Source organism: Magallana gigas, chromosome 1 (genome assembly GCF_963853765.1).
Source record: "Magallana gigas chromosome 1, xbMagGiga1.1, whole genome shotgun sequence".
Lineage (NCBI taxonomy): Eukaryota > Metazoa > Mollusca > Bivalvia > Ostreida > Ostreidae > Magallana > Magallana gigas.
This window is the reverse complement of record NC_088853.1, coordinates 66537028-66563007: the sequence shown is the minus strand read 5'-3', so window position 1 is coordinate 66563007 and position 25980 is coordinate 66537028. Positions and strand designations below refer to the sequence as shown.

The window sequence follows — 25980 nt, the reverse complement described above, 5'->3', positions numbered from 1 at the left end:
AAATATCTTATGTTAAAGTTTATATGGCAGATATTTTGGTCAATTTGCTTCCGACGCCATTGCTATGAGAAATATATAAGCGAAAGTTAGGCTGTATTCATCAATTTTTATTGTTACTTGTATGAACAAGATTTCCATGACTTTGTGCTACATCATGATATTTTCTATAGCTATTGTTTTAGTGCTGAATTATCTCCCTTGACAGTATTTATTTTTTTAATCTTTGGAATCTATTTTTTTTCATAATGTTATGAATGCCTATCATAATATCCATTCAAAACTGTTCAGAAATGTTCTCTGGAGTTATGTCTTTATAGTTAAGGTGGAATAACACACCTGGAAAAAGTCACTCAAATTAACAGGACATTATTTGATAATGAAAAATATATAATGATAAATAAAATAACTGAACATGTCAAATAAGTGAAATATTTGCAGTTTGGGGATAAAATATGAATATCTAAAATATTTATTTCAGTAAGTAACAACAAAACCCCCCCTGATGCTACGTGCCTGAACCCACTGCGCTACACTGCTAGGTGTCAATTTTGGGAAAGAAACTATGTATCAATATATATATATATATATTTTGGTTTATTTCGATAAATAGTACGTCACAATATGGAGGTGTCCCATACCACTTTAAATCATATTGTTTCACAACCATAATTAACTGCCCTGTACAAGTATGATCAATCTAACACAAAATATATTCAACAGCAAAATATGGCATTTAATTGGAGACTTTTACAAAAATAATTTCAAATTTGCTGCATTACCTCTCACATGCAATGTCAAACAATTGTATTTAGGTACCTCTACACATATAGATCAGAAAAAAAAGATACTGTATATTTTCTGCATGTCTCCCTAAGCTTTATTCCACATTTAAAGTATTGAGAAAAAAAAATCACATTTCGAGCATTCGGCTTTGGTGTTAAATAAATATAAAGTAAGATAATACAAAATTAGGCAATGTTATATTGTGCAGCATTAGGTCTACATGAATGTAAAAATATCACACTCTATTTTACATTAACAGCTTCATTGACACGACATTTTCAAGATAACATTAAATGTAAAATAAAATACATGTACTAGTAATTGGAATGCAATTGTAAACAGTATTGAGAAATTTTTTAGTCAAATTTTCATGGAATTTCTCAGTGTGGTTTTTTTTTCACTCAAATCTTGATTTAACAAGAAAAAAAAGGAAGAAGTGCTTCCCAGGTTTATATATTATAGAGCTGTTGGTCCCTCTATTGTTGTATAAAAAAGGGCTTCAAATTGTATCTACAGTAAAAACATGGAATGTAAAGTTACAAAATAATTCATAACGAGAGTATTCTTCCCTTCAAGATCAAGTATATAAGCCATTATAATCAGTTGTTAACAAAGCACATGATATGCAAAGGGAAATAAAGACTAATAAAAATCACATCACATGATCGAAAAAAAAATGTGGTCTACTTTTCCATGAATAAGTTGTTCACAACCCAGTTTGATCACATAATATAAACATGATATAATTATATACATAAACCAAACACAACACGATTTGTAAACGTTAAATGTATAACCAAAATCTAATCACAATTTAACTTGAAAAATGCTGAAAATTTACTGGAAATCAACTGTTATTGCTAGCAAGAAATTTTTGCGTGGTTCGGGAGAGCCTAGTTGTTGGGAATATTTCTTGCCGTGAAACAGCCATCATTGTATTATGGTTGTTAAAACAAAATAGATATTGATAGGGCTTTGTCACAAAAACAAGTTGTCGCTCAACAGTTTTGCCACAGTTCATCTCTATTTAACAAAATTTAATTTGTTTAATGTAAAGCTGTAACAGTTTCTGTGGATGAATTTATATGAACTTTAGAATTTCCATCATGTTCTACAATAAAAAATACTTCTTAACAAAGTCAGACCAACAAATTTGAAAAAATAAGCATTTTCAATATTAGGCTCAAGAAAAACAGACAATAGGGAAAACCACAATATAAAGGGCTAAAAAATCACAACAACAAATGTCTACATATAAACTATCATTGAAAAAAAATACATATAAATCACTTCTAATCTATAATTCTTTGTAAAACACAAACTGAAAAACTTCTTAAATAATGACCCCATTCTCTAAACGACCAATCAAATCAAAGATTAAAAGAGTTCTTGGTATTGTTCTAGGTTAGGGAATATAGTTCGAACAACTACCATATAAATATGTGCTTTGGTTACAAATCTCTTCCAAAGTATCTAATCATTAATGTAAAACTGTACGACTGAACATCTAATAACACAGGTCAGTGATCAACATATTGATTATATCTGTTTCTCTTTAATCCTTTTTAACCTAAATGTCTAGTTATTTCATTTTCAAATTATTATTTTTTATGATAACAAACATACAAAACATGTATAAATCTATTATTTCTGCCAAATCAATTTTTTACCCCTAACATAATTGATAAAATCAAATTTCTAAATCCATTCTAACCTAAATTTCTGTACAGTAATTTCAATTACAATTTTCTAAATGATAACCAAACCAACACAAATTTCTAAAATGAATCATTTCTGTCAATTAATTTAAACTGGTAATTTTTCTCTCATGGCTACTTTTCTTAGAATTGATCATTTTGGAGAATACTACCTGAAGTATAAACTTCATTACATAAACACTGCATTGGCAAGTCATATCAAATTGCACATTTCAAAAAAAAAAAATCATGTTATTTTTGTAGCAATAAAAAGTTCTCTTAAAAACATTTGCATTTCTGTCAAAAAATTTTTTTTATTTCCTACTGTCTTCAGCAAAAAGAAAATATTTGAAATTATGATTCACAAATTTCATAATCGAGTATTGAGAAGAAGTAGCCATGTTAATTTATCTTGTATTCAAATATAAATGAATTCCTAAATATTATAGGGCAATAATTAGAGAAATTATTAAAAGGTTTTTTTCAAATTAATATGTAAAATATAGGGAAGCTCGTTAAGGAAAAACACTCAGAATATTGACATACTATTATGCATATATGCATGTATTTAGAAGCATGTACACTAAAATATACAATCTCTCTCTCTCTCTCTCTCTCTCTCTCTCTCTCTCTCTCTCTCTCTCTCTCTCTCAGACATATCTTATATTTCTCTAGATTTTGCTCACTGAACTGTTAAGATGACAGACTAGGCAGATCTTTTAGTTCCCAATGCCTTCCTTCCATACTATTCTTGCCTGTAGTTGAACTCAATGTTAGCACCACAGGATTTGAACTCAATGTATCTTTCTTTCTAACAGACACACCGATTGGATAATTGTCTCTCTAAAAACCATTATGATTGGTTAGATGATTTGTATCAACCAGAGTGATTGGTTGAATCAAAAGTCTTTTTTAACAGCTACACTGGCTGGCTTGATTTTGCTGTCCTTTGTTTTCTTGTGGTACGATTCTAGAGGTTGAATCTGATTTCTCTGCTTCAGTCTGGATATTAAAAATGTCTACAAAAAAATCATAAAGGAAAAACTGTTTTAACGTAAAGGTTATTTGTAATTATAAGGAAACAAATATTATGTTCAAAAACTACTAAACTTCCCTTTCAAAAAAAAAAATTCAACTGCAAAAAATACATTCATTTGGTTAAACTCTAGTCTGTGATGGAAAATGTGGCTAACTCTGAATGAGACAAAATCAAAATTTACATCACTTTTGTTAGCATCAGAATAATAATATTTTTGATTATTCATCATTATCGTGAAATTCAATAAATTTTAAGTATTATTTTTTTATTTTATGTCTTCTACGTAACCACCTGTTACCATCCCCAGTACTTTACCACTAGTAACAATTTTGTACTAATTTTGTTCTTACCGACTAATAAATTGTTGAAAGCCTCGCCTACATTAGATGCATCTAAAGCAGAGGTCTCAATGAAAGAGTAGCGGTACTTCTCTACAAGAAAATCAAACATGACAATTTAATTACACAGTCTAAATCATCAAAAGACATACATATGTTGCATAAAAAAATGAGAATATTGATAAAAATTCATACAATTTTTACACAGAAATTCAAGCTGTATTATAGTAAACTCTCATGATTTTATTAGAGGTTTGCATTAATTTTTGCAAAATTTCATATAAAAAAAAATGGAATAGGTCGAAGCGATAAATAGGGCGAGGTCCATATGCCAAGAAAAAAGTATCGACCTAATTTCGGAAAAATACACAACACAATAGGTCCAAGTCATCAAAAGGTATAACAAAAATGCAGATCACAACAAAAGGCCCAGAGACCACAAGTCTCACCACAACAGCAGTTCAAAAGTAAGTTTTAATGTCATTCAGTCATTGATTTAAAAAATCAAAGATAGGGGAAAAGGGTTGGAATGGGGGAAAAGGGTTTGAATTGGGGAGGAGAGTGCAAAGAATTGGTATGATTTGACACAGTGGAGAGAGTGAGTAATTATGGAGATAGTGGATACAAGGGCTGGAGATGAGATGTCGGGAGGGATCTGTACCTGCTAGGAGCCTCCCATCCTCTGTGGAGACGACCCGCTGTGACCGTAGGTCTGTCTTGTTGCCCACGATCATGATACACACACACGGGTCAGCATGTTCCTTCAGCTCGCTGATCCACTTGTCTAGGTTCTCAAACGTTGCCGGCTTTGTGATGTCATAGAGAACAAGTGCCCCCACTGCTCCTCTATAGTACCTGTGGGAGTTCAAAAGGTCAACAGTTTGGTAAAATCAGATTCATACATTTGGGAGTTCAAAGGTCGGTGATATAAAATTACAAATTGGTTTACAAATTATCCTGCACTTCCACACTAGTAATTGCACTAGACTCAACACATAAACACTAGTTATTTACACTAAATCCTTCACTTGCACAATGGTTATTGCACTAGACCCTGTAGTTACACACTAGTATTTGCACTAGACCCTGTACTTCCACACTAGTCTTGCACAAGACCCTGCACTTACACACTAGTTATTGCTCGGTATCTCTCCTGCCCAGCTGTGTCCCAGATCTGGGCTCTCACCGTCTTCCCTCGGATCTGGACATTTCTACAAAGACACAGTTTTTGATACTGAGAAGCGCTCATAGTCTCAATCAGAACAAAATTTCCCGCTTAAAAAGGTTATGTTTTTCTCTGAGCTGTCGCTACCTTCATATACCTACTACACGAATCACCAAAGAAAGCATTTTATAAAAAAAACATGAGGAATTAATATCCACTTAAAATCAGAACCACCTCTCATTGATTTCACTTGAATTATTTCTCTGTGTGAAAGTCAAAACTATACAACATTTTAATCACAGTTCCCAATTAAATGTTCTAACATATTTGCTAAAAGTTGAATTGGTGAGTTATATAATCATTTAGTAAAAGGACTCTATAGGGAATTCATACCTTGTAGCAAATTCCACTCCTATTGTAGTCTTACTCTCGGCATTGAATTCGTTCCTGGTGAAGCGAGACAGGAGATTCGTCTTTCCGACTCCTGAGTCCCCCACCAGTACCACTGTGTTAAAGCAAAGGACTTACAGCTTAATACATATTATATAATGTATATAATACAATACTACTTCTATTACAACTCCACAGACCATGTGACAGAGAATGGTGAGTTATAATTAAGTACTGTATATCCCGTTTTTTTTCCCCATGTCACAAAATTTGCGAAAATGGGGAAAATCTTTAACATTTTTAATTTGCATCAGTCATTTTTTTCGCGATTTAAAAACATAGGTAATCATAGATTACTAAGCTCACCGAGACGGAGCATCACCCTTATGAGACATCACCTTCATAAGACCACCTTTATCATTTTATATGAAAATCATACTTTATGATCTTGGATATTCATGGATTCTGTTTTGACAAAATATCGTATATCATCTGATAAATTTTTTTATGATAATCATATGTTCATATGTTAATCAATACAATGATATAAAATTAAATATTGCATCATGTCATATTTCTAATATAATATATATCATATAATAAATAAAATACCGTTATAAACAATAATGAGATTTGATATTGTAACGTATGATATGACATTGTATTGTGTTATACCTTATTGTATTTGATCACATAATACAATATCATAAAATAAAATACAATATAGTATCATATTACAATACCATATTACATAATACATCATAACACTGAAACATGATATTATATTGTATAATATAGAATGATATTGTATTGAATGACACTGAAACATATTTGATACATTATATGATATTATATCATATAATACAATATAATTTGATTCCAACATTGTATCTTATCAAATGATACAATATTTATTTATGTGATATGGTAAAATATTATAAAATACATTATTATATTATACATATTGCATCATATGACACAATAAAAGATATTACAATATCATATCATACAATTTCATGTGATATGATAATATATCATATAAACCAATATCATATCATACAATATCGTATGATACAATATTATTTAATATTACAATATCATATAATACAATTTCATGTGATATAATTCTATATTACTGAAACCAATATCATATTATACAATATTGTATGATACAATATTATAGAATATACAATATTGTATCATAGGATACAATATAATATTTTGCAATATCTTATGTAATTGTATCATGTGATAAAATAATAAATTAAAAATACAATATAATATTATACAATATTATATCATATTATACAATACTATACATAACAATATCATGATACATAATCATATCATAAAATATCAAAAAAACTGATACAATATCATATCGTATCATATAACTTTTTATAATATAACATATGATGTCATATTGTATCATATCAAACAATATTGTTTCATATCATACAATACTTTATCATAGGAATCATGTTATATCATTTATCAACAAACACATCTATCTATCGAGCAGGTTTGAGTGAGGTAGGAGATTTCTTTAGCATCCTTGATAATGGAGATCAGGCTCTGCTTCTGAAGCAACCTCTGCATTTAATTTATTATAAAGTTAAATCAACTATGCAAGCTATCATCTATAAAACATGTGACCTGTTCCAAAAAACAAAACCTCATCCAGCATCCGAAACCTATGGCTCAGATTCAGCATTCAAGCCCATCAGGTGCATTTGTATCATAAGACGCATCATCCATGCAATTTTGGTGAAGTTTGGACCAGTAATAACTAAGATATCATCATCAGAGGGCACTAGCAATTAAAACCTTAACTTCCTCCAGCATCCGCAACCTATGGCTCAGATTCAGCATCCATGCCTGTCAGGTGCATCTGTATCATAAGACACACCATCCATTCAAGTTTGGTGAAGTTAGGACCAGTAATAACTAAGATTTATTTTTTAGCATCCTTGATAATGGAGATCAAGCTCTGCATCTGAAGCTACCTCTGCGATTCATTCATATTACAGTTAAATCAACTATGCAAGTCTGAAATAGTACTATCATCTATTAAACATGTGACCTGTTCCTAAAAACTTAACTTTATCCAGCATCCGAAACCAGACTATGCATTCAAGCCTGTCAAGTGCATCAGTATCATAAGACACACCATCCATGGAAGTCTGGTGAAGTAAGGACAAGTAATAACTAAGTTATCATCATCAGAGGGCACCTGTTTCAAAAACTTTATCTAACCAGCTCTTAAAACCTTAACCTCCTCCAGCATCCGAAACCTATTGCTCAGATTCAGCATTCAAGCTTGTCAGGTGCATCAGTATCATAAGACGCACCATCCATACAAGTTTGGTGAAGTTAGGACCAGTAGTAACTAAGATATAATCATCAGAGGGCACCTGCAACAAAAACTTAACCAGCTCTAAAAACCTTAACCTCTTCCAGCATCCGAAACCTATTGCTCAGATTCAGCATTCAAGCTTGTCAGGTGCATCAGTATCATAAGACGCACCATCCATACAAGTTTGGTGAAGTTAGGACCAGTAGTAACTAAGATTAATCATCAGAGGGCACCTGCAACAAAAACTTTAACCAGCTCCAAAAACCTTAACCTCTTCCAGCATCCGAAACCTATTGCTCAGATTCAGCATTCAAGCTTGTCAGGTGCATCAGTATCATAAGACGCACCATCCATACAAGTTTGGTGAAGTTAGGACCAGTAGTAACTAAGATATAATCATCAGAGGGCACCTGCAACAAAAACTTAACCAGCTCTAAAAACCTTAACCTCTTCCAGCATCCGAAACCTATTGCTCAGATTCAGCATTCAAGCTTGTCAGGTGCATCAGTATCATAAGACGCACCATCCATACAAGTTTGGTGAAGTTAGGACCAGTAGTAACTAAGATTAATCATCAGAGGGCACCTGCAACAAAAACTTTAACCAGCTCCAAAAACCTTAACCTCTTCCAGCATCCGAAACCTATTGCTCAGATTCAGCATTCAAGCTTGTCAGGTGCATCAGTATCATAAGACGCATCATCCATACAAGTTTGGTGAAGTTAGGACCAGTAGTAACATAGATATTGCTATCAATGGGTACCCGCAACAAAAACTTTAACCTGCTCCAAAAACCTTAACCTCCTCCAGCATCCGAAACCTATAGCTCAGATTCAGCACTCAAGCCTGTCTGGTGCATCAGTATCATAAGGCACACCATCCTTGCAAGTTTGGTGAAGTACAGACCAGCAGTAACTAAGATACTGCTATCAAAGGGCACCTGCAACAAAAACTTTAACCTGGTCCAACAACCATAACCTCCTCCAGCATCTGAAATTTAGGACCCAGATTCAGCATCCAAGTCTTTCAAGTCCATAGGTAGGTCCAGATGCATCATCCATGCAAGTTTGGTGAAGATAGGACAAGTAATAGCTTAGATACAGGACCTGCAACAAAAACTTTAACCAGGTCCGGACGCCGACGCCGACGCCGACGCCACCGCCGACGCCGAGGGTATAGCATAAGCTCTCCTTGACTTCGTCTCGGTGAGCTAAAAATTCATATAGAAAATTTTACAGGATATAATTTCTGCGTATTCAATTATTTGCAATTTAAAGGAGGTCTAAAAAAAAGCAAAAATTATATCATCGCGAAAATTACCGGATATATGGTATATAAATACATAGACAGTGTGAAGTACACAGTCACATAGAAAGAGGCCTTTGATTTTTGATACAGCTAATTATTATGTGTGACATCACCTCTTACTAATTAAATTCTTTACACAACATAGTAAAAAGAATTATTTCTTAGCTACCAACTGACAAAAAGTTTGTACATTGAGATAAGAGAGAATTGCAAAGAAATGGCTTTTATCAAAAAGGCGCTGCAGCAGCCTGTAGGTATACCTTTCCATATAAAGTCATACTGGTCTTCAGCTCCCATGGTGATCACAATTCTTCAACAAAACTACAATTTGTCTGTCAGTGAAAAGGAATTTTTAAACCTGTAAATAAACAGTTTTACCTTTTACCCACATCGAAACAATAAAAACTACATTATGGGTTATTGCAATTTGTCTTCCATCGTACAACATTATGTGATGTGTCAAAGTATCAATGTGATTATGTATACATTAATAATGAATTCAAAATTCATTTCTTTAACTTTAGGAGCGTGCATGATCACTTGATCCAAAAACAATCACAACTTTGCTGATTTCTGCACCAGATAGGAAAAACACAACAAATGCTGAAATTGTGTTTACTTTCGGGATTTACTCTGGGTTTACAGTACTCCCAGTTTACTAGAGTGGACCCAGAGTTAACCCAAAGTAAGGCCAGAGTGGACACAGAGAGTAAACCCGATCAGACATATACCCCTGAAAACAGACGCTAACTGTGTATTCGGAATATACATGGGGCAGGAACTACAGGCAGTAAGATGGTAAGATAAAATGTGGGTCTGCTTAAGGTAGCTCGCGGGTTTACCTGCTTGTGAGAAAACCTACCTTGAAAATTTGTCCACGTGATCCATAGGTTTTATAGTTTTATTTCTAAAATTTATTTAAGATTCGTCTGCGCGGTAATAATGTTATCGTGTTTCAAATACAGTGTCATTAATAAAATCAAGCAACGCCATTTCAATGAAATATATAGTAAAATGCACATTTTAACCGAGAAACGCATTACAAAACTATGCTCTAAACTTTTAAACGATTCAGACGAAATTAATCATACTCAACACAAAAACAGAGGAGATAATTATGAATCAATTCATAAAAAAATATAAGTATGTGTTCTCGGCCAATTTTTGGCAAAAAAACTTTAAAGATTTAAAAGATTTCTCAAAACCTTATATTTTCATTACGACGTTAGCCTGACGTCATCATTTCCTTACTTCTTAGAACACTAAAATTGAAATGCATTTATTGACAAGACTAGCTGTTTAACACATTTTAGAACATGTTAATGCTTATTAGACAATCACATTATTGTGAATGTTATTAAATGCAATTAATGTAAGGCTGTAAAGATACAGAAAATTGCTATTTTTATTTTTTATGAAACTCTGAGTCAATCAATGCAAAAATAAAATGCCAGGCAACTACTGACATAATTAGTAAGTAATCGTATAAAACAGTTATCTCAAGGCAAAAGAAATTTTAGAATTTAATCGGTAGTACAGATTACGGAAGTTATATTTGTAAAAAAAAAAAGCGAAGTTAATGCATACATTCTATTTTAATACATGACTTTAAATGGAAGTGTTCTAACGCACACTCATTCTTTATCTTTATAGAACAAAATGTTACAATGTTTGTGACATCTTTAAATTTTCAGCACTTGATATTATAAATTTTTGTATAAACAGTCATAAACCGCATATTTATAGCTTTTTAAAATATTTTCTACTTCTAAACATCTCATTTGTCATTTTAAAATAAAATTAAGAGTTTACTATGACGGTCAACTCTTTACGTCGATTCCTATTGTGACGTCAGCAAACCCGCGAGCTACGTTAATTCACACTTAAGTGTGTAGATTTGACCCCAAAAGGAAATCCCAAGTAAACCCAAGTTGTGTTTGTCCTAAACAATTTTGTGTTCATTTGTTTCAATCCTTAATTAGATTCCAGGTAGCATATCCATGATGTTGTCAGATGTGTGGCATATAACATTACAGTACCAGTTCTCGCCAAGTACCATTTCTCTCCAGAACATTGTGACGTCATTTTTCGAATACAATTTTATGTGTTGATAAAATGACGTCACAATGTACTGGCGAGAAATGTTCCTCGGCGAGAACTGGTCTTCTTTTTTTTTTTTTTTTTTTTTTTTTTTTTTTTTTTTCTTCCAATATTTGTCCTGGTCGCACGCCAGTAGTCAGTACTTATGATACACAGTAAATGTTCATGACTGTTTATCAATCAACTTCCTTCAGGATTAATTTACACTAGTTTACCGCTGAAGCGAGAAGGAAGGTAATAGAATGAAGTTGTCATTAACCCATAAGCTACAATTCAGCTCTGGTCAAGAAATCTGGACTGAATAATTGAAAACAATTTGTCCTTTTGTAACCTATGCAAATCAGCTGATTTTTTCTGTTCTATAAAGAGAACGTGTTTTACCTTTTTATACAACGATGTCAGGGTTATCATATAACGGAAAATCAATAACGTTTGTCTGATCTTCTTTCATCAAGTTTACGTCATTATGTAAACATTTCCTATTTTGTTGTGTAGTCTATCAAAATCATAAACGCGTAAAACGCACCTGTCACTTGAATATAATCAGTTCATTTAAACGAGCGTTAGTTACGTATTGAAAACTGAATAAATAGCCTGTTATTCTTAATAGTTTTCAAAAGAAAATAATAAATAATATATTTTTCGCAATAAATTTGTCTTTTTAGAATATAAATTGTCACTTCAAATGTGTTTCGATTGTTGTATTTTCGTACTTTCCTCTCGGATTACTTCGGATAGATTAATGAGACGAGAAAAGTTTCGAACTTTGCAGCACTGTCTGCTCGTCCAGCGGTCTGCAAACTTGATCATCATTTGTGTGAAACCTTATTCACTTCTGAAGAATGCATTCATCATAAACCAAGAAATAATTGTATGGTTGAATAATTTTTAACTGACGAGTAACATTAATGTGTATTTACGCAGTGTCGGCATGAATGGCGACCTTAGCTAGAATTTCCTTCAGTCTTATTTCTTGATTATGAAACTATATCCGTAATTAAGTTAGACATACAAATTGCAACAACTTATGAATTACAGTAATTTATTTCAACAACTGTTGAAGCAGATTTCTTTTTCTAATTTGTTTCATATTTACTCAGTTACTGAATTACTTTTTCAGGGTTAAGTACTGACTTTAAAGTTCAATGCATCACATACAACTTCAGTGATGTAAACAACTGAGGTAGCGTCTAACTGGAATATCTCTGTAATCATAATGTTTGCACTTCCAAAGACTCGCCATGTTGCTCCACATGCGTTGCAGTGGACGTCAAAGCAACGAAACATTTGCTCATCAGCCAATTCGTATTGCATGCACCAAAAGATACAAGCAGTGAATACCTCATTCGTACCACAGAACTCATATTCGAAGAATGTTTTAATGTGGAGAAAAACAAGTAGAAATTGGCACTGGTTTTCAGTGAAATACTTTTCATCCTGTGGTAGTGATGGTAGTGGAAATAAACAGAACAGAAGGGGTAGATCTACGGTCTGTAGATTGTCCGTGTCTGACCACCTACCCCGACCACGTCCACCCTGGAGGGTCTTGTTCTTTGGCACAGACCATTTCTCCCTGAAAATGTTGAAGACGTTGAATGAAAATAGGTATGCTATCAATCCCCATATGTTCCCAGGCCAACTGCATCTACTTTTGCCTAAATTTCTTTAGGAAAAAACATGTTTTAGTTGATATCTTCTTGTGATCAAATTTTGTTTTCTAAAAAATGGAGTCAATTTCCTAGTTTGGTGTCCCCTATTGCATATATGCAATTGTATTTGCTAAGAAGTTCACACATTATTATTATTTTTCAATTTTTGCCAAGTACATATACTAAGTCTAGATAATAATTAATATTCCCAATGTCAACATGGTAAATGAGGAGTTGTTATTGCTATGACATTATTTGTGGGAAAAGAAAGTTTTTGCATCTTGTTTTGGGATTAAAAGAATTTCAAAAGAACATGGAACACAAAGATTTGGCTCTTGAATGTTTTTACTTACAAAAATTAAAATTTATAATCTCAGTGGTACAAATGAGACTGAGGCATATATATTGTCTGAGGTTGGTTCCTTTTTAGCAATATTTTTGTAAATATAATGCTATTTTCTTTGAATCATCATCATCGAAAACCCGCAGCCATTCTTGCACAGAGTAAGCGTTTGGGAGACTGGCCATGGTTTTCAAATGAAGTTGAATCAATAGTAAAAATGGTATGTTGTGAAATATACCAGTAAAAGCCCCAAAAGTTCATGTCTGAACAGGGTGGTCATACATTACAGGTTACAGAATGGCAGTGAGAGACTGGTCGACACTCTGGAGGTGGTAGCTACTAACAGAACGGACACAGTGGTGGGTATACATCAGACATCTAAATAAAGGGTCACGGTCAATGCTTTGTCATTATACAATGAACATAAAGAACACCTAGTTAAAGAGATAAATTAGAAAAAAACCTTATCTCCTAAGAATACTTGTTTTTTTAACTGATAAATACAGCTCTAGAAATCTTAAAAGAATTGCAACATGTTGCTAGCCTAATGTTATTAGTGTTACCTGGTATACCTTAGTTTATTATGAATACAAGGTACAACATAAATATGCAATGTCACAAGCAAGGATTCAGAAACAAGTAATCACGTAATATATTAATCCGTTTCCTTAGCTATAATTTACAAATTTTAAATCATTGATGTGCCCAGGATGAACTGTCTTTGAAAGCATGTTTATGAAAAATTATTGGCTAAACTAAAAGGTGCTAATGTTATTGAGGCATAGCCTTCTTGTGGGCTGATTTCTCCACCATTTCAAAATACCGTTACACTACAGTCTTTGTTTTAATCGGTCTAGGTCCCCGTGCGGCGGTACGCCCAGGAGCAGGGACTGAGGATCCTAGACTGGCAGCCCACCCTCAACCCCCTGGACTATGATGTGGGAGTGCTGGCCTCATTCGGCTTCCTCATCCCCTCCAAGGTCATTGACATGTTTCCTTAGTAAGTAAATTTTTTTCTACAAAGATTGCTATATATGTCTGTGTAGCTAGCTACTGTTAGTTAGTAGGTAGCTAGCTACAGTCCAGCTAAGTGTTGCAGGTAACTGCTGACTCGCCTCAAATAAAAGTTCATGTATCAGAGTGCATGTATATTGATATTTTTTACTAATTTAAAAGAATAAGGATACAACCTGTGAAACTGGCTTGTTTTATTGTTTTAGGTTGATTTAAGTAACTTTGTAGTAATTTATTTTAATTGGGTGTTGTACCTGTTGTTTCAGTGGTATATTGAATGTCCACCCGAGCCTGTTACCCCGATGGCGAGGTGCCTCACCGATAGAACACACAATCTTATATGGCGACACGGTGACGGGGATCTCAATAATGGAGATCAGACCAAAACAGTGAGTGTTAGAGTTTCTCAACCCCCACTCCACCCTTAAAAAATGACCTCTTGGTAGCTTTGAAAAAAACATTTCAATTATTTAGCCATTTCAGTTCCTGGCAATTATTGAAAGATTTATTGTAGGAAAGGAAAGGATAACTTATTATTATACATATTTAATGCAGGAATTCAGATACTCTTTTTTTGTGTGTCAGCAGGTTGATTTTGAAGTATCAAAGACTTTGATTGAGATTTTAAATTCAAGTTTTAGAAAGCAAGATTGAATTTTGCATTAGAAAGTTGATTCAAAAGCCTTGTATGAAAACAACATTTTATGTTTGCAATATCTGTAATTGAAAAGAAACATCTTGATTTATTGTATGTAGGTTTAAGAAAACAGGAAATGAAAAACATATACTGATTTTGGTAAAGTTAACACATTTTTAAACCTGCATAAATTTGAAGTTGTTTATTCGTCCCTTTTATTTACAGTTTTGACATAGGCCCCATCCTTCTTCAGAAACAATATCCTGTACCAGACAGGATTACTGCCTCTGATCTGAAGACCATGATGGCAGAGCGAGGATCTGAAGTGGTGAGTTAAATCAAAATTATGTTTTGTTTTAAAATATGCTATTAACTAGACCCATACAATTATGGATTTTTAGCTCTCGGAGCCATACTCCCGGCATCGGCGTCCAGACCTGGTTAAAGTTTTTGTTGCAGATCCTATATTTATGTTATTACTTGTCCTATACTCACCAAACTTGAATGGATGCATCTGGACCTACTTGTGGACTTTTTCATTTTTGTATCTTTATGATGGCTTTATTTTTGCATATTGCTTTGTTTTGCATAAGTCACATGTGTTGACATAGTAAATAAACGTGACATGTACATGTAGTTTTCTACAGTTAGTCAAATCGAGTGATACAATAAGATATGGAATTTTCTCTGTAGATGATGGAGGCTCTGTCCAACCTACCGGAACTCGAGCGACGTGTCATTGAACAGAGCGCTGTAGGGGTCACCTATGGTATGTGTGCATTCCTGTGTGTGTGTATGGGTGTGTGTGTATAGCCCTCAATTATCAAACAAACAGTCTCAACTCTCTGGAATGTTAACTTTGCAACTGTGCAATGGCTTATGTTGTGATCCCATTTAAAGGGAGTCCATGGCTCTCACCTGTTTAACACCACGAAAACTAAAATAATCACTGACAGATCCTATGTGCTTTGAGAAGGACTTAAAGGGACATGGTCACAATTTTAGTTAAATTTTATTTTTATTCTTTTATTATTTAAAATGCTTTAGAAATGCATTTCTAATGATCAACCAAAATTTGAGTATGAGTCGTAAAGTTATAAGCAAGATACAGGGCTCCTAATTCTTTGTCATGTAAACAAGGCTCGTGCCCTGTTTTTGTTTACAGTAGTGCAATAAACCAGTAAAAGTTCTTATTTAAGCTGATTTTTCTCTCTTCTAATTTGTTTTAAGTATATAAATAAATAATTTGTAGCGTTTATCATATTCAATTTAGGTCTAAACCTTAAAATTTTACTTCAGCCTTCAAAATGTAAACAAAAGCTTTGTTTAAATGAGAGAATTGTGAGCTTTGTATTTCGCTTTTAACACAGCAAATGACACTGAAATTTTGGTTTACAATTAAAAATGCCTTACTGGAGCCTTGTAAACATTAAAAATGAAAATATATTTTTTGACCAAAATCATGACCATACCCCTATCATTGAAAATTTGTTAAATCTCTTAGTATGTGCATAGTGATTGACTTCAATAACTTTTAACAAGTTGACTTAAGTATACATATATACAGTTTGAATAAAGTGAAATAGACTGAGAGAGAGAGAGAGAGAGAGAGAGAGAGAGAGAGAGAGAGAAGGAGGGATAGAGAGTCCTTATATTTTAACATACAATCTCATGGTATTTGCTCCACACAAACTGACTTCTGCACATGAAAGCCAATCAAGTTCTAAACATGGTATGCAGAAATTCCATGTTGCATGAAAAAAAATAGATAATTTTTAATTTCCTGCTTCCAGCCAAAATTTTAGCAACAGACCTTTATCCAAGATCTGAATATCTGACAGTTGCCTCCCATAGACTTATGATAGTTTGCTCTCTCTGTTGTTGTTTGTCCTCTGTCATATCTGAGAGTTGCCTTCCTTAGATTACTGTTGTTTGCTCTCCCTGTTTCAGCACACAAGCTGTCTCGCCGCGCCCTGTACGTGGACTGGGAGAACCAGAGCTACAGCAGCATCGACCGGCAACGCAGAGCTCTGCAAGAGATTGTGAGTAGATTTCATGGAACCAAGAAAACATAGGCCATATCGCTATTCCTTATTTCCTGTTTGATGTCCTTATAAATGTTGAAGAATTTTGATATAAGGTTGAACTGTGATATCTCAAGCACTGATATCTCAAACACTGATATCTCAAATACAATAGATATATGCTGAAGTGATTCATAAGTTCCAACCACTTAATTTTCGACTATTTTACCCAAGATATCTCAAATACTTGCATATCTTGAAGTTTTTAAATAAACCCATCTAGTTTGAGATAACAAAATTTGACTGTAGTTGTTAACCAAAGGCCATCTTATTATTAGGAGGGGCTGAGGACTGTATTCAACAACACCAAGATCAACCTGCTGGATCCGTGTGATTTCCATGCCCTCAACTCAGGTATATCTGTACATACACTCAAAACTACTGTACACTTCTGTGCTCCATTGCCAGTCTTTGAAATATTGTGAAATCATTAGAATTCATCATGGTGGTTCAATTTCTATTGATTTCATGGGTACCCAAGAACTATTAATTTACTGCCTCAATTTAACATGACACGCCATAATGATTCATAAATCATGCAAGTGTATATCTAAATATATTTAGGTCCTTATGAAGAACCTGTGAAAAACTGGCAAAATTAACCCCTACAAATTTTATTGATTCACTTACATGTACTGTTGTGTTTAAGTTGCTATTTCTTTATATGTGTGGAACTGTTTACATTTAGTGGTTTTACGAAATCCTTATCATATGTAAAGTAACAGCACCAATAATTTCCGTGAATCTTCAGTATCTATAGCTTACCTTGCCTCACAAATTCTTCAAACAGAAGTACAATGTTACTACAGTAAAACTCGTTTAGTGCGAACACGTATATAGCGAATTCTCGGATATAGCGATGTTTTTGAATTCCCAGTAAAATTCTTAACAAATATTAGCAAAATTTTATGGTTCTAACGAATTCAATTATAACGAATTTACGGATATAGCGAACTCATTTTGAGTACCATATAGGTGAATAATAAGGTTTAACACTTTTATAACGAATTTCTTTACAGTTAAAAAAGTTTGCACTACTTTTTAACATAATAGTTTGATTTAATTTATTTTCATAAATATTTTTCAATTCATAATCCGATTATCAAAGTTATCAAAGTAATGTATTTTTATTTTAAGCTTCAATTAACAAAATTGTAGTCTGGTGGAAGAAAACATGTATATATAGTGAATTCGCGTAGTTATTATAATGAATTTGTTATACGGATATAACAAATTACGTATATAACGATATAAATCCATTGGTTCCTAGGACTTCGCTTTGACCGAGTTTTACTGTAGAATGTCCATTCACTCAGGGTTATAAGGTAGTAAGATTATAAATCTTTATAGAGTATCTAGATTTCTTTGATATTCCCATCCCATCCTACTCAACTCATCCCACTTCACCCAAATCCCACAAAAGTTAATTGCTGTACAAGATGAGAAGCATGTCAGCTTATCTGATTATCTTTCTACAGTATATGTGATACATTTTTGGTTTTGTTTGACAGATCCCAATCTTGAGAAGTCGGTGCTTTGGAAATATGGCCGCCCCAGTGCAGAGGTGACCCCCGGATCCCTGTTCTACAGTAAACCTCTCAAACATCTGCTGGTCAAGTGTCAGGTGTGTGTCTCCTCTCTCTCTTTTCTCATTCTATGTCTCTCTCTGTATCTATCTGTCTATCTTTCTCTCTCTCTCTCATTATCTTACTACTGTGGAATCATTAAATTTCGTGGGGGCCAATTTTCGTGGATGGCTTAAATTTTACAGGTGCGTGGGGACGTAATTTCGTTTATTCTCATATATCTACAAAAGGAAATATGACTTTATTACCTTAATTAACAATTCGTGGAGGATGTTATTTCGTGGATGAGAGGTAACCACGAATTCCACGAAAATTGAGCCACCACGAAATCTAATGATTCCACAGTATACTAAATCTCCTTTCCCCCCCCCCCCCCCCCCCCCCCCCCCTCCCCTCCCCAGGTACAGTTGTCTTTCCCAAAACTTCATTGTTCATCATATCAGTTACACAATTGAAAATGTTGGAGTACATATACATGTACATACGATCTACCGGTATTAGGATACTGTATGTGATGGCACATATGACTTTTATTGGATGAGTTGTTTGTGTCTATTTCCAAGCCTTGGAGAGGGATAGAAAATCAAATGAAATTGCCAAAAAAATCATGTAGCTTCATAAATCGTGATTCTTTACATGTCACATGTTTTTACATGAAAATCCCTTACTATGCTTTATTCATCTTTTTATAGAGTCTGATACTGATGTATTTCAAACTAATTGTGATTTTGATTTTTCATACAATTTTGTCCTTCAATCCATAGGATGGATGGACAGGGTTTGGAACCATCAGAATAAAGAAGAAACTGAAGGCGGTGGATTTCCACTGCGGATATCTGCTGGAAAATCCAGATCCACGATTCAAGACGGTGGATAACGGAATCAAGTTTAACCTTGACCTTCTGTCCCCGCAACCTCTACATAGTGATACAATTCCAGTGGATGTCAGGGAAGGGTGGTTTACAGACTTAAAAGTGGGTCATGGTGGATAAACAGGGTGGGTAAATTAGATCAAGATGGATGAAATAGGTCATGATGAATTAAAAAGGTCATGGAGAAAATAGGTCATGATGGATGGATGAAATATGTCATGGTGGATGAAATAGGTCATGGTGGATGAAATAGGTCATGGTGGATAAAGTGTGTCACTGTAGAGAAGGTGGATAATGACATAAGATATTGATGTTAGTCCTTGATAACAAAAATACGTATATATATATAGGTACTTGTACCTGATGTTTAAAGATACATGTACTGACAGGATCCACTTGGACATCATTTAGTTTTTTACTCCACAATACACCCAGAGTGGTATTGATGATTTTTAAAGTTTGTTGATACTATTGTATTAATTTATTGATATTGTAACGAATGGATTCTATATTGTTTAAGACAGAGTACCATAACAACTGATTTCTGATTTGTTGTTTATGCGAGTTTATGCATTACATTAGGTCTCAAACAAAAATCTTTAATTTTTTCAGGTATTTTGGGAAGGGGGGTGTCGGATTTACTTGCAATAAACTGAACATATAATTTATGCTGATTGTGAGAGTGACTGTTAGAAATCAACTGATTTATAATGCATTATCCATTGTCAAACTGCATGTATATCTGTGATATAAAGAAGTGTAATAAATTGATGAAAAGATGTCACTTTGTTGTTGTGATATTATTAATACTGACAGTTTATCAGACTGGCGTGAGTTCTGAATAAGTCAATAAGTCAATTGTGCCTGGATTGTAATGAATCTGAATTTGGACAATTTGATGGAAGGAGAACGTACCAAGTGCAGCGGAACTTATGAGCTGATCCAGAAAAGTGGGTAGGGTAGAGAAACAATGTCTGCTGATGTTTGCCAGAGTGGACTGAGTATGTGGTTACGTTTGTTAGGGTAGAGGAGAGTGTCCAGTGACTGTTTTTTGGTAACTTTACTAACTGATTTAATATCGTATGTTTTAATTTTCTTGAAGTTCAAGACCCTCCTGACCCTTTCATTTTAAATCTATGCATTGGAAAAATACTGCAAAAGGATAGTTTCACTTTTAAATTTAATTAACTTATCTGACTTTGGATAGTTTGTACAATAAGTTAGCAATGCATATATATAAGTAATACTGTAGTGTGGTACGGGGGGGGGGGGGGGGGGGGGGGGGGGGCTATATGGACCATGGACATCGGCCTTGGTATATCAGTGGTAGGGCTGGTTCCTGACTAGAGTTTTGCAGGGTCCCAGGTTTGGTTCCCGGTCCATCCGTATATTTTCATTGTATTTATATGCTCATTCCTCCTTTCCTAATACAACACCCATAATAATTCATTTAACTCAGGCACCTACAGTACTGATCAGACCCAACCTAACACGTACGAGAGTATATCCCAACTAAACCCTGGGTTTACTTTTGGGGTTTACTCAAGGTCTACTCTTTGAATATTTGGGTCCATGCAGTTACCGGTAGTTGATTTGGGGTGTCATGTTTATGTGTAATAGGGTTTATAAATGACAAAAATTATTCATTATAATTTGTAACATCTGTACTATATTATTATTCTGGCTTTTCATTTTGGAAATTCTAAATTTGTAAATGGAAAATAATTAGTTTTCTCTGAACTACGGAAAGTTGCATTCACATATGTTAGTAATTTCATCTTGACATCTTCCTTCCCTGAATCTTGGTATCAATGTCATAATCCTTTATTATTGTCAAATTAATGGTCAGATCTGAGAAATAGTACGTTTCTTTGATTTATTCATGGTTAGAATTACGGTTTCCTGTCTTCAATATGTGAGCGTTGTAAAATTCTGCTTGCTGATGCAAATTTATTTGAAACTTTTTAATTAATTCTATTGGTCAGTTTAGGTGAAAGTAGGCGGAGTTGTCACAGATGAAAAGTGTGTGAGTGAAAATTGTGTGTTCTTCTATTTCCGACCTTTGTTAAATTGAGTTGTACTTTTATATGTAATTTTCTGACTTAATAAATTTTGGAAATTTTAAAAATGGTATTTATTATTCAACTCCATAGTGAATACGTTACATGGTGGAGAATCTAAATTAATTACAAAATTTTGTTTTGGACTTTAAAATGTCATCTGAAGACCATTACGCCTTTGGTTTTTCTAATTTCCTAGAAGAAACTTTTATTGAAATGCCGAAAGAAGAACCATCTAGGAACAATTCTTTTATATCAGCAAAATGTGATCCATTTTATGGCTATTCATCAGAGAACGCATCAAAATTCCTCTCCGAATTTCGTTCCTATTGTACGCTACAGAATCTTATCGCGCCCCCCCCCCCCCCCCCACACTTTTTTTTCGCAGGAAGTATAAATGTTCCTAAAGAACTATATATGATAAGAGTTAAATTTAGCCCCCATAATTCACCATTTTTTAAAGTGTTTCGGTTACAATAAAATGTTATGTTATAATTTAGAAGAGTTCATATAAAATATATTTTTCACATATTTGTTTGATTTATTTGCACTGACTTGCAGTATATGACGTCAGAAGTGACGCTATTTCAAAAATTCAATCAAAATCAGTCGAAATTGACATTTTTCTCATCTTTTTACGAATGGGAAATATAGAGCGCATGCTTGAACCAGGACAAATTTTTTGTCACTTATTAGTCTTGGCTAGATACATCTCTGATTAAAATATTTTGTTGGTTCAAGCATGCGCTCTATGTTTCCTGAAAGAAAATCTTCTTGAAAACAAGCTTTTTTTATGCTAAAATGCAAAAATGGCGGGAAAAGGCTGTCTTAACAATGCCGTATTTCTAAATTGTGGGCACTTGAATCAAAATGAACATTAAGTTAAAACATCACATATATATCTGTACAAAGAAAACAAAGAATTACAGTAAAATAATGATATTCCTTTTAGGGGGCCATTTTAGGCCAATACCATATATAGTCCTTTTACTTGTAAGAGTGAAATATGGAGAACTTGGAGTCATAGACCTATTACCCCCCCCCCCCCCGGATTAGAAATTCCATGATTTGAGAAAAAGTATTGGTAGGGAAGATTTTTTTCTTTCGAACTAAAGGTATAATTTCATGATTTTGGGAATTATGGTTTTTCAATAATTCTGAGGATTAGTCTAGCCCCCTCCCCCCCCCCCCCATTTTCAATTTGCTTCCGACGCCAGTGCAATCTACGTCCATTGCTCCGGTTTTTATTCCATCAACATCCATTGCTCCACGTGTCGGGAGTTAAAGATAGCTCCAACAGTCCCTCAATTGCGGCGTTTTCACATTCCTTGCGATGGGGTAATGTCATCTATTTCGTTGACCAGAAATTCGATCGTCAATCGGCGCCAGTTCGGCGAGCAAATCAAAATCAAACTTTAGATCAAACTCTCCGTCCATCCTCTTCAAAGTTTCGGCGCATTATGTCAAAATTAAAGTCTGATAGCATGATCAGCTAAATAAAACATATCTGATTGGTCATTTGATTGCGTGATCTGTGGAATGATAATTTATGATTGGTCATTTTATTAGGGAAAGTGTTATAACCTTTTTTCTTATATTTGGGGTCGAGTCACGTACAAGTCATTTAGAATACTCGTTTCCTATTTTATCTGAGATACAGGGCGGGCCCGGCTCGAGCTGTCGCTCTCGCCTTCAGCCACGTCCTGTATCTCTGATAAAATAGGAAACTCGTACTCTAGATATAACTTATGTTCAATTTTTAAGCACTCCTGTGGTTCAATTAAGCCCCACCTCACTTTTTAGAGACATGTAAAATTTATTGAAAACCTTCGTTTAATTGCCCTTATTCCATGGTTGTCTAGGAGAGGTTAGTTCGAAATATCTGACGTTTTCCTGCATGGCTTTTTAAATATTTTAAAACGTCAACGAGAGTGTAGCGAGTACACGTGCCCTTATTCATATGTATGTCATGTCTGTGACACCTCAAACCTGATACGCAAATCCCCTTGTGAAAGTGCATGTGGTTTTCTTTAATAAATGAAGATAGAAATATTGCATTTTTCAACAAATGCGCCATGTATATTTAGTTGTCTATCTGTAAACTTGCGTATTTAGTTTATGGAATTTACCGCTCACACAACCTGGAAATTTGTATACAAACGTGGCCCCGATATTGCATACCGTACACATATAACGCCACATGCTCAGACCATCGCTTCAGATTTGAAATATGATTATATATTGATGAGAAATCAAATAAACTGAAGATAAAATGTGGTATTTGGATCTGAAAGATCATATGTCGTTTTCATAGTCAGTTCGACATACGAAATCCCCCGTGAGAATTTTCTGGTAATCCTCCCATATTAGGAAAATTTTGACTTCCTAATATGGGTGACCTCCAAATATGGCGTTTCCATTCATTATATGCTGTACACCATATGCAAAGAAATCCACTTTAGAAATTTGATGTTCTCTTATACTTTGAAAGAAAAAAACACGTTGATTTTGATATTATTGTATGATAATAGGTATTATATGTTATTCACATCATGATTTTAATGGTTATATAGCGCCACGTCATCATTATATTTGTTTACACAATTGGGAGACCATTGGCCTGAATATTACGCAAACGCTTTCAAGGATTATGTCAAAGTGATGATGTATATATACGGTCTAATTATTTGGTGTTGTCATAAATTACATGTATTCTTGTAACAAAACGTTCCATCCCGTTGAGATTTCCTTTGTATGAAGTCCGGAGCGAACAAGATACGTCTGGTCAAAAGTGGATACATGTATTGAACAAGTCAGGCGATCGATGAGATAAAATATTCTTATAGGTCCTAAAACTATTTCTTATTACTATTGGATAACGTTCATATTTGCATATTGATCAAATGCTCGAAAAATTGAGCCTAGTGATGTGTATCTTCTACTTTTCATGTATATTTCGACATTTTATCCTACTTTGGTCACGTGTTCAAGATCACAACTTTGTCTCGTGACAAATTAAAATTCATAGTCATATTTATCTGAATGATTGATGAAGATTTTTTTTTAATGTTTTCTCTTAAGTAAAAATAAATCAGGAGCTAAAGGAAAAAAAGATTCATTGTATTGCGTGCAGAATGTGTTTGAGTTGGAGGAATTATGTCCTAAGAACGTGCCCACGTGGCTCTTGAACAAATTGCAATCGACATCTTGCGAAGAAAATGTACATGTATTTTGTGTGCTAAGTTATTCATATATGGTATAATACTACATTGAAAACGATAACGGGTTGTGCAGTATACTTATATATATATACAATCTCACACCACTCATTGATTGCATTGGTTCACACCATTGTCCCATATTAGGAAAATTCCTCCAAATATGGAAGCCATGTTTATTCCTAATATGGCACAGTGTTCACTCATACGTGTACTTGAATATGGTAATTTGTGGCAATTTTAACGAAGAAGCTGACATTTTAATGGGCAGATAGATTTTAAATATACTTGTAGCATGATCCTAGTGATTTATTTTTTGTCTGATGCACAAAGTTTATGCACTCGAGACGTTGCATCATCCACGCTGGCTTGTTTACAAAGTCCTAATATGGGACAGGCGACCTTCAGTTGACAGATTGCAGCAGGCGGAAATTCAGTTCAAAGTGAGGCCAAGGCAAGGCAAAGATTCGTTTACGGTGTTCAATATGGCCAGATGTTGAAAGAAATGTAAATTTGCATGGAAATGAGGCAAACAAAAAAGTGTTGTTTTTTTTTTGGGGGGGGGGGGGTGTTCATAAATTTATTAATGTTGAATGCACACACAAAAAATAATTCATCTAAATATCAAAAAGATATGTTTGAATTAAGTTTATCTTTAAATTTTCAAATTCATTTTTAAAATTTTTACCAAAATACACAAGTTCCATAACTTTAAACCGCCCTCTCCCAATACAAAGATATAATACAATATATGTGTACACAACATAAATAAAGGGTCAATGTTTAAAATGGCAGTTTACATAAGTGCAATTGACATGAATATAATCAACAGTGGTATACTCGTAGTTTTAAGATAAGTTAAATCTTTCAGTGTTTTTAATATAATCATGAACTTATGAACTTTATTATTAAAATTTGGATTGAAGAGAAGTCGCAAAATGCACACGATCTTTATCACATGACGCACTTGCGTACGGCATCTGGACTTGTATGTGTATACATACAATATTGATACATTTATTTTTCCGTTAAACAATATCCATTGTTATCATTTTAAGTAAATGCCGGATATATGGAAGGAAGGAAAATTAATATCATACACTTACTAGTATAAATTACTTTTGTATAGTAGGAGTATTATTGGTTAAAAAAAGAGGACCTTGTGCCTCTGCTGCAAACAACCCGTTATAATGTATTCGTGCAAAACGGAAACTTAAAATTAAATTTATTTTATAAGCATCCAAATGTTAGAACTATAAAAACAATATCATATAGGATAAACAAATGTACAAATGTGCTTCCACAACAGAGAGAGAGAGAGAGAGAGAGAGAGAGAGAGAGA

General features: G+C 33.9%; 2 protein-coding genes across 4 annotated transcripts; one reads left to right on the top strand and one right to left on the bottom strand.

Moving 5' to 3' along the window:
* Positions 1-575: 575 nt before the first annotated feature.
* LOC105326718 (ras-related protein Rab-11B) lies at positions 576-11727 on the bottom strand. 2 transcript variants are annotated; one of them, XM_011426889.4, is made up of 7 exons: positions 11557-11727; positions 9336-9433; positions 5416-5527; positions 4985-5068; positions 4519-4712; positions 3870-3950; positions 709-3499 (listed from the first exon to the last, which is right to left on the bottom strand). In XM_011426889.4, exons 2-7 carry the CDS (start codon positions 9370-9372, stop codon positions 3393-3395), a joined length of 615 nt encoding a protein of 204 aa, XP_011425191.3. In that variant the 5' UTR covers positions 9373-9433; positions 11557-11727; the 3' UTR covers positions 709-3392. The 2 variants fall into 2 exon arrangements, with proteins under 2 accessions (XP_065944266.1, XP_011425191.3); XM_066088194.1 differs by lacking the exon at positions 11557-11727 and having other exon boundaries at positions 576-3499; positions 9336-9375.
* Positions 11392-20140, top strand: LOC105326716 (methionyl-tRNA formyltransferase, mitochondrial). Of its 2 annotated transcripts, none has more exons than XM_066088129.1 (11): positions 11392-11409; positions 12296-12780; positions 13457-13526; positions 14025-14167; positions 14448-14570; positions 15044-15146; positions 15512-15587; positions 16769-16860; positions 17181-17256; positions 18414-18526; positions 19253-20140. In XM_066088129.1, the coding sequence occupies exons 2-11, from the start codon at positions 12392-12394 to the stop codon at positions 19478-19480; spliced, it is 1413 nt and encodes a 470-aa protein (XP_065944201.1). In that variant the 5' UTR covers positions 11392-11409; positions 12296-12391; the 3' UTR covers positions 19481-20140. The 2 variants fall into 2 exon arrangements, with proteins under 2 accessions (XP_065944201.1, XP_065944165.1); XM_066088093.1 differs by lacking the exon at positions 11392-11409 and adding an exon at positions 11908-12046.
* The last annotated feature ends 5840 nt before the right edge of the window (positions 20141-25980 follow it).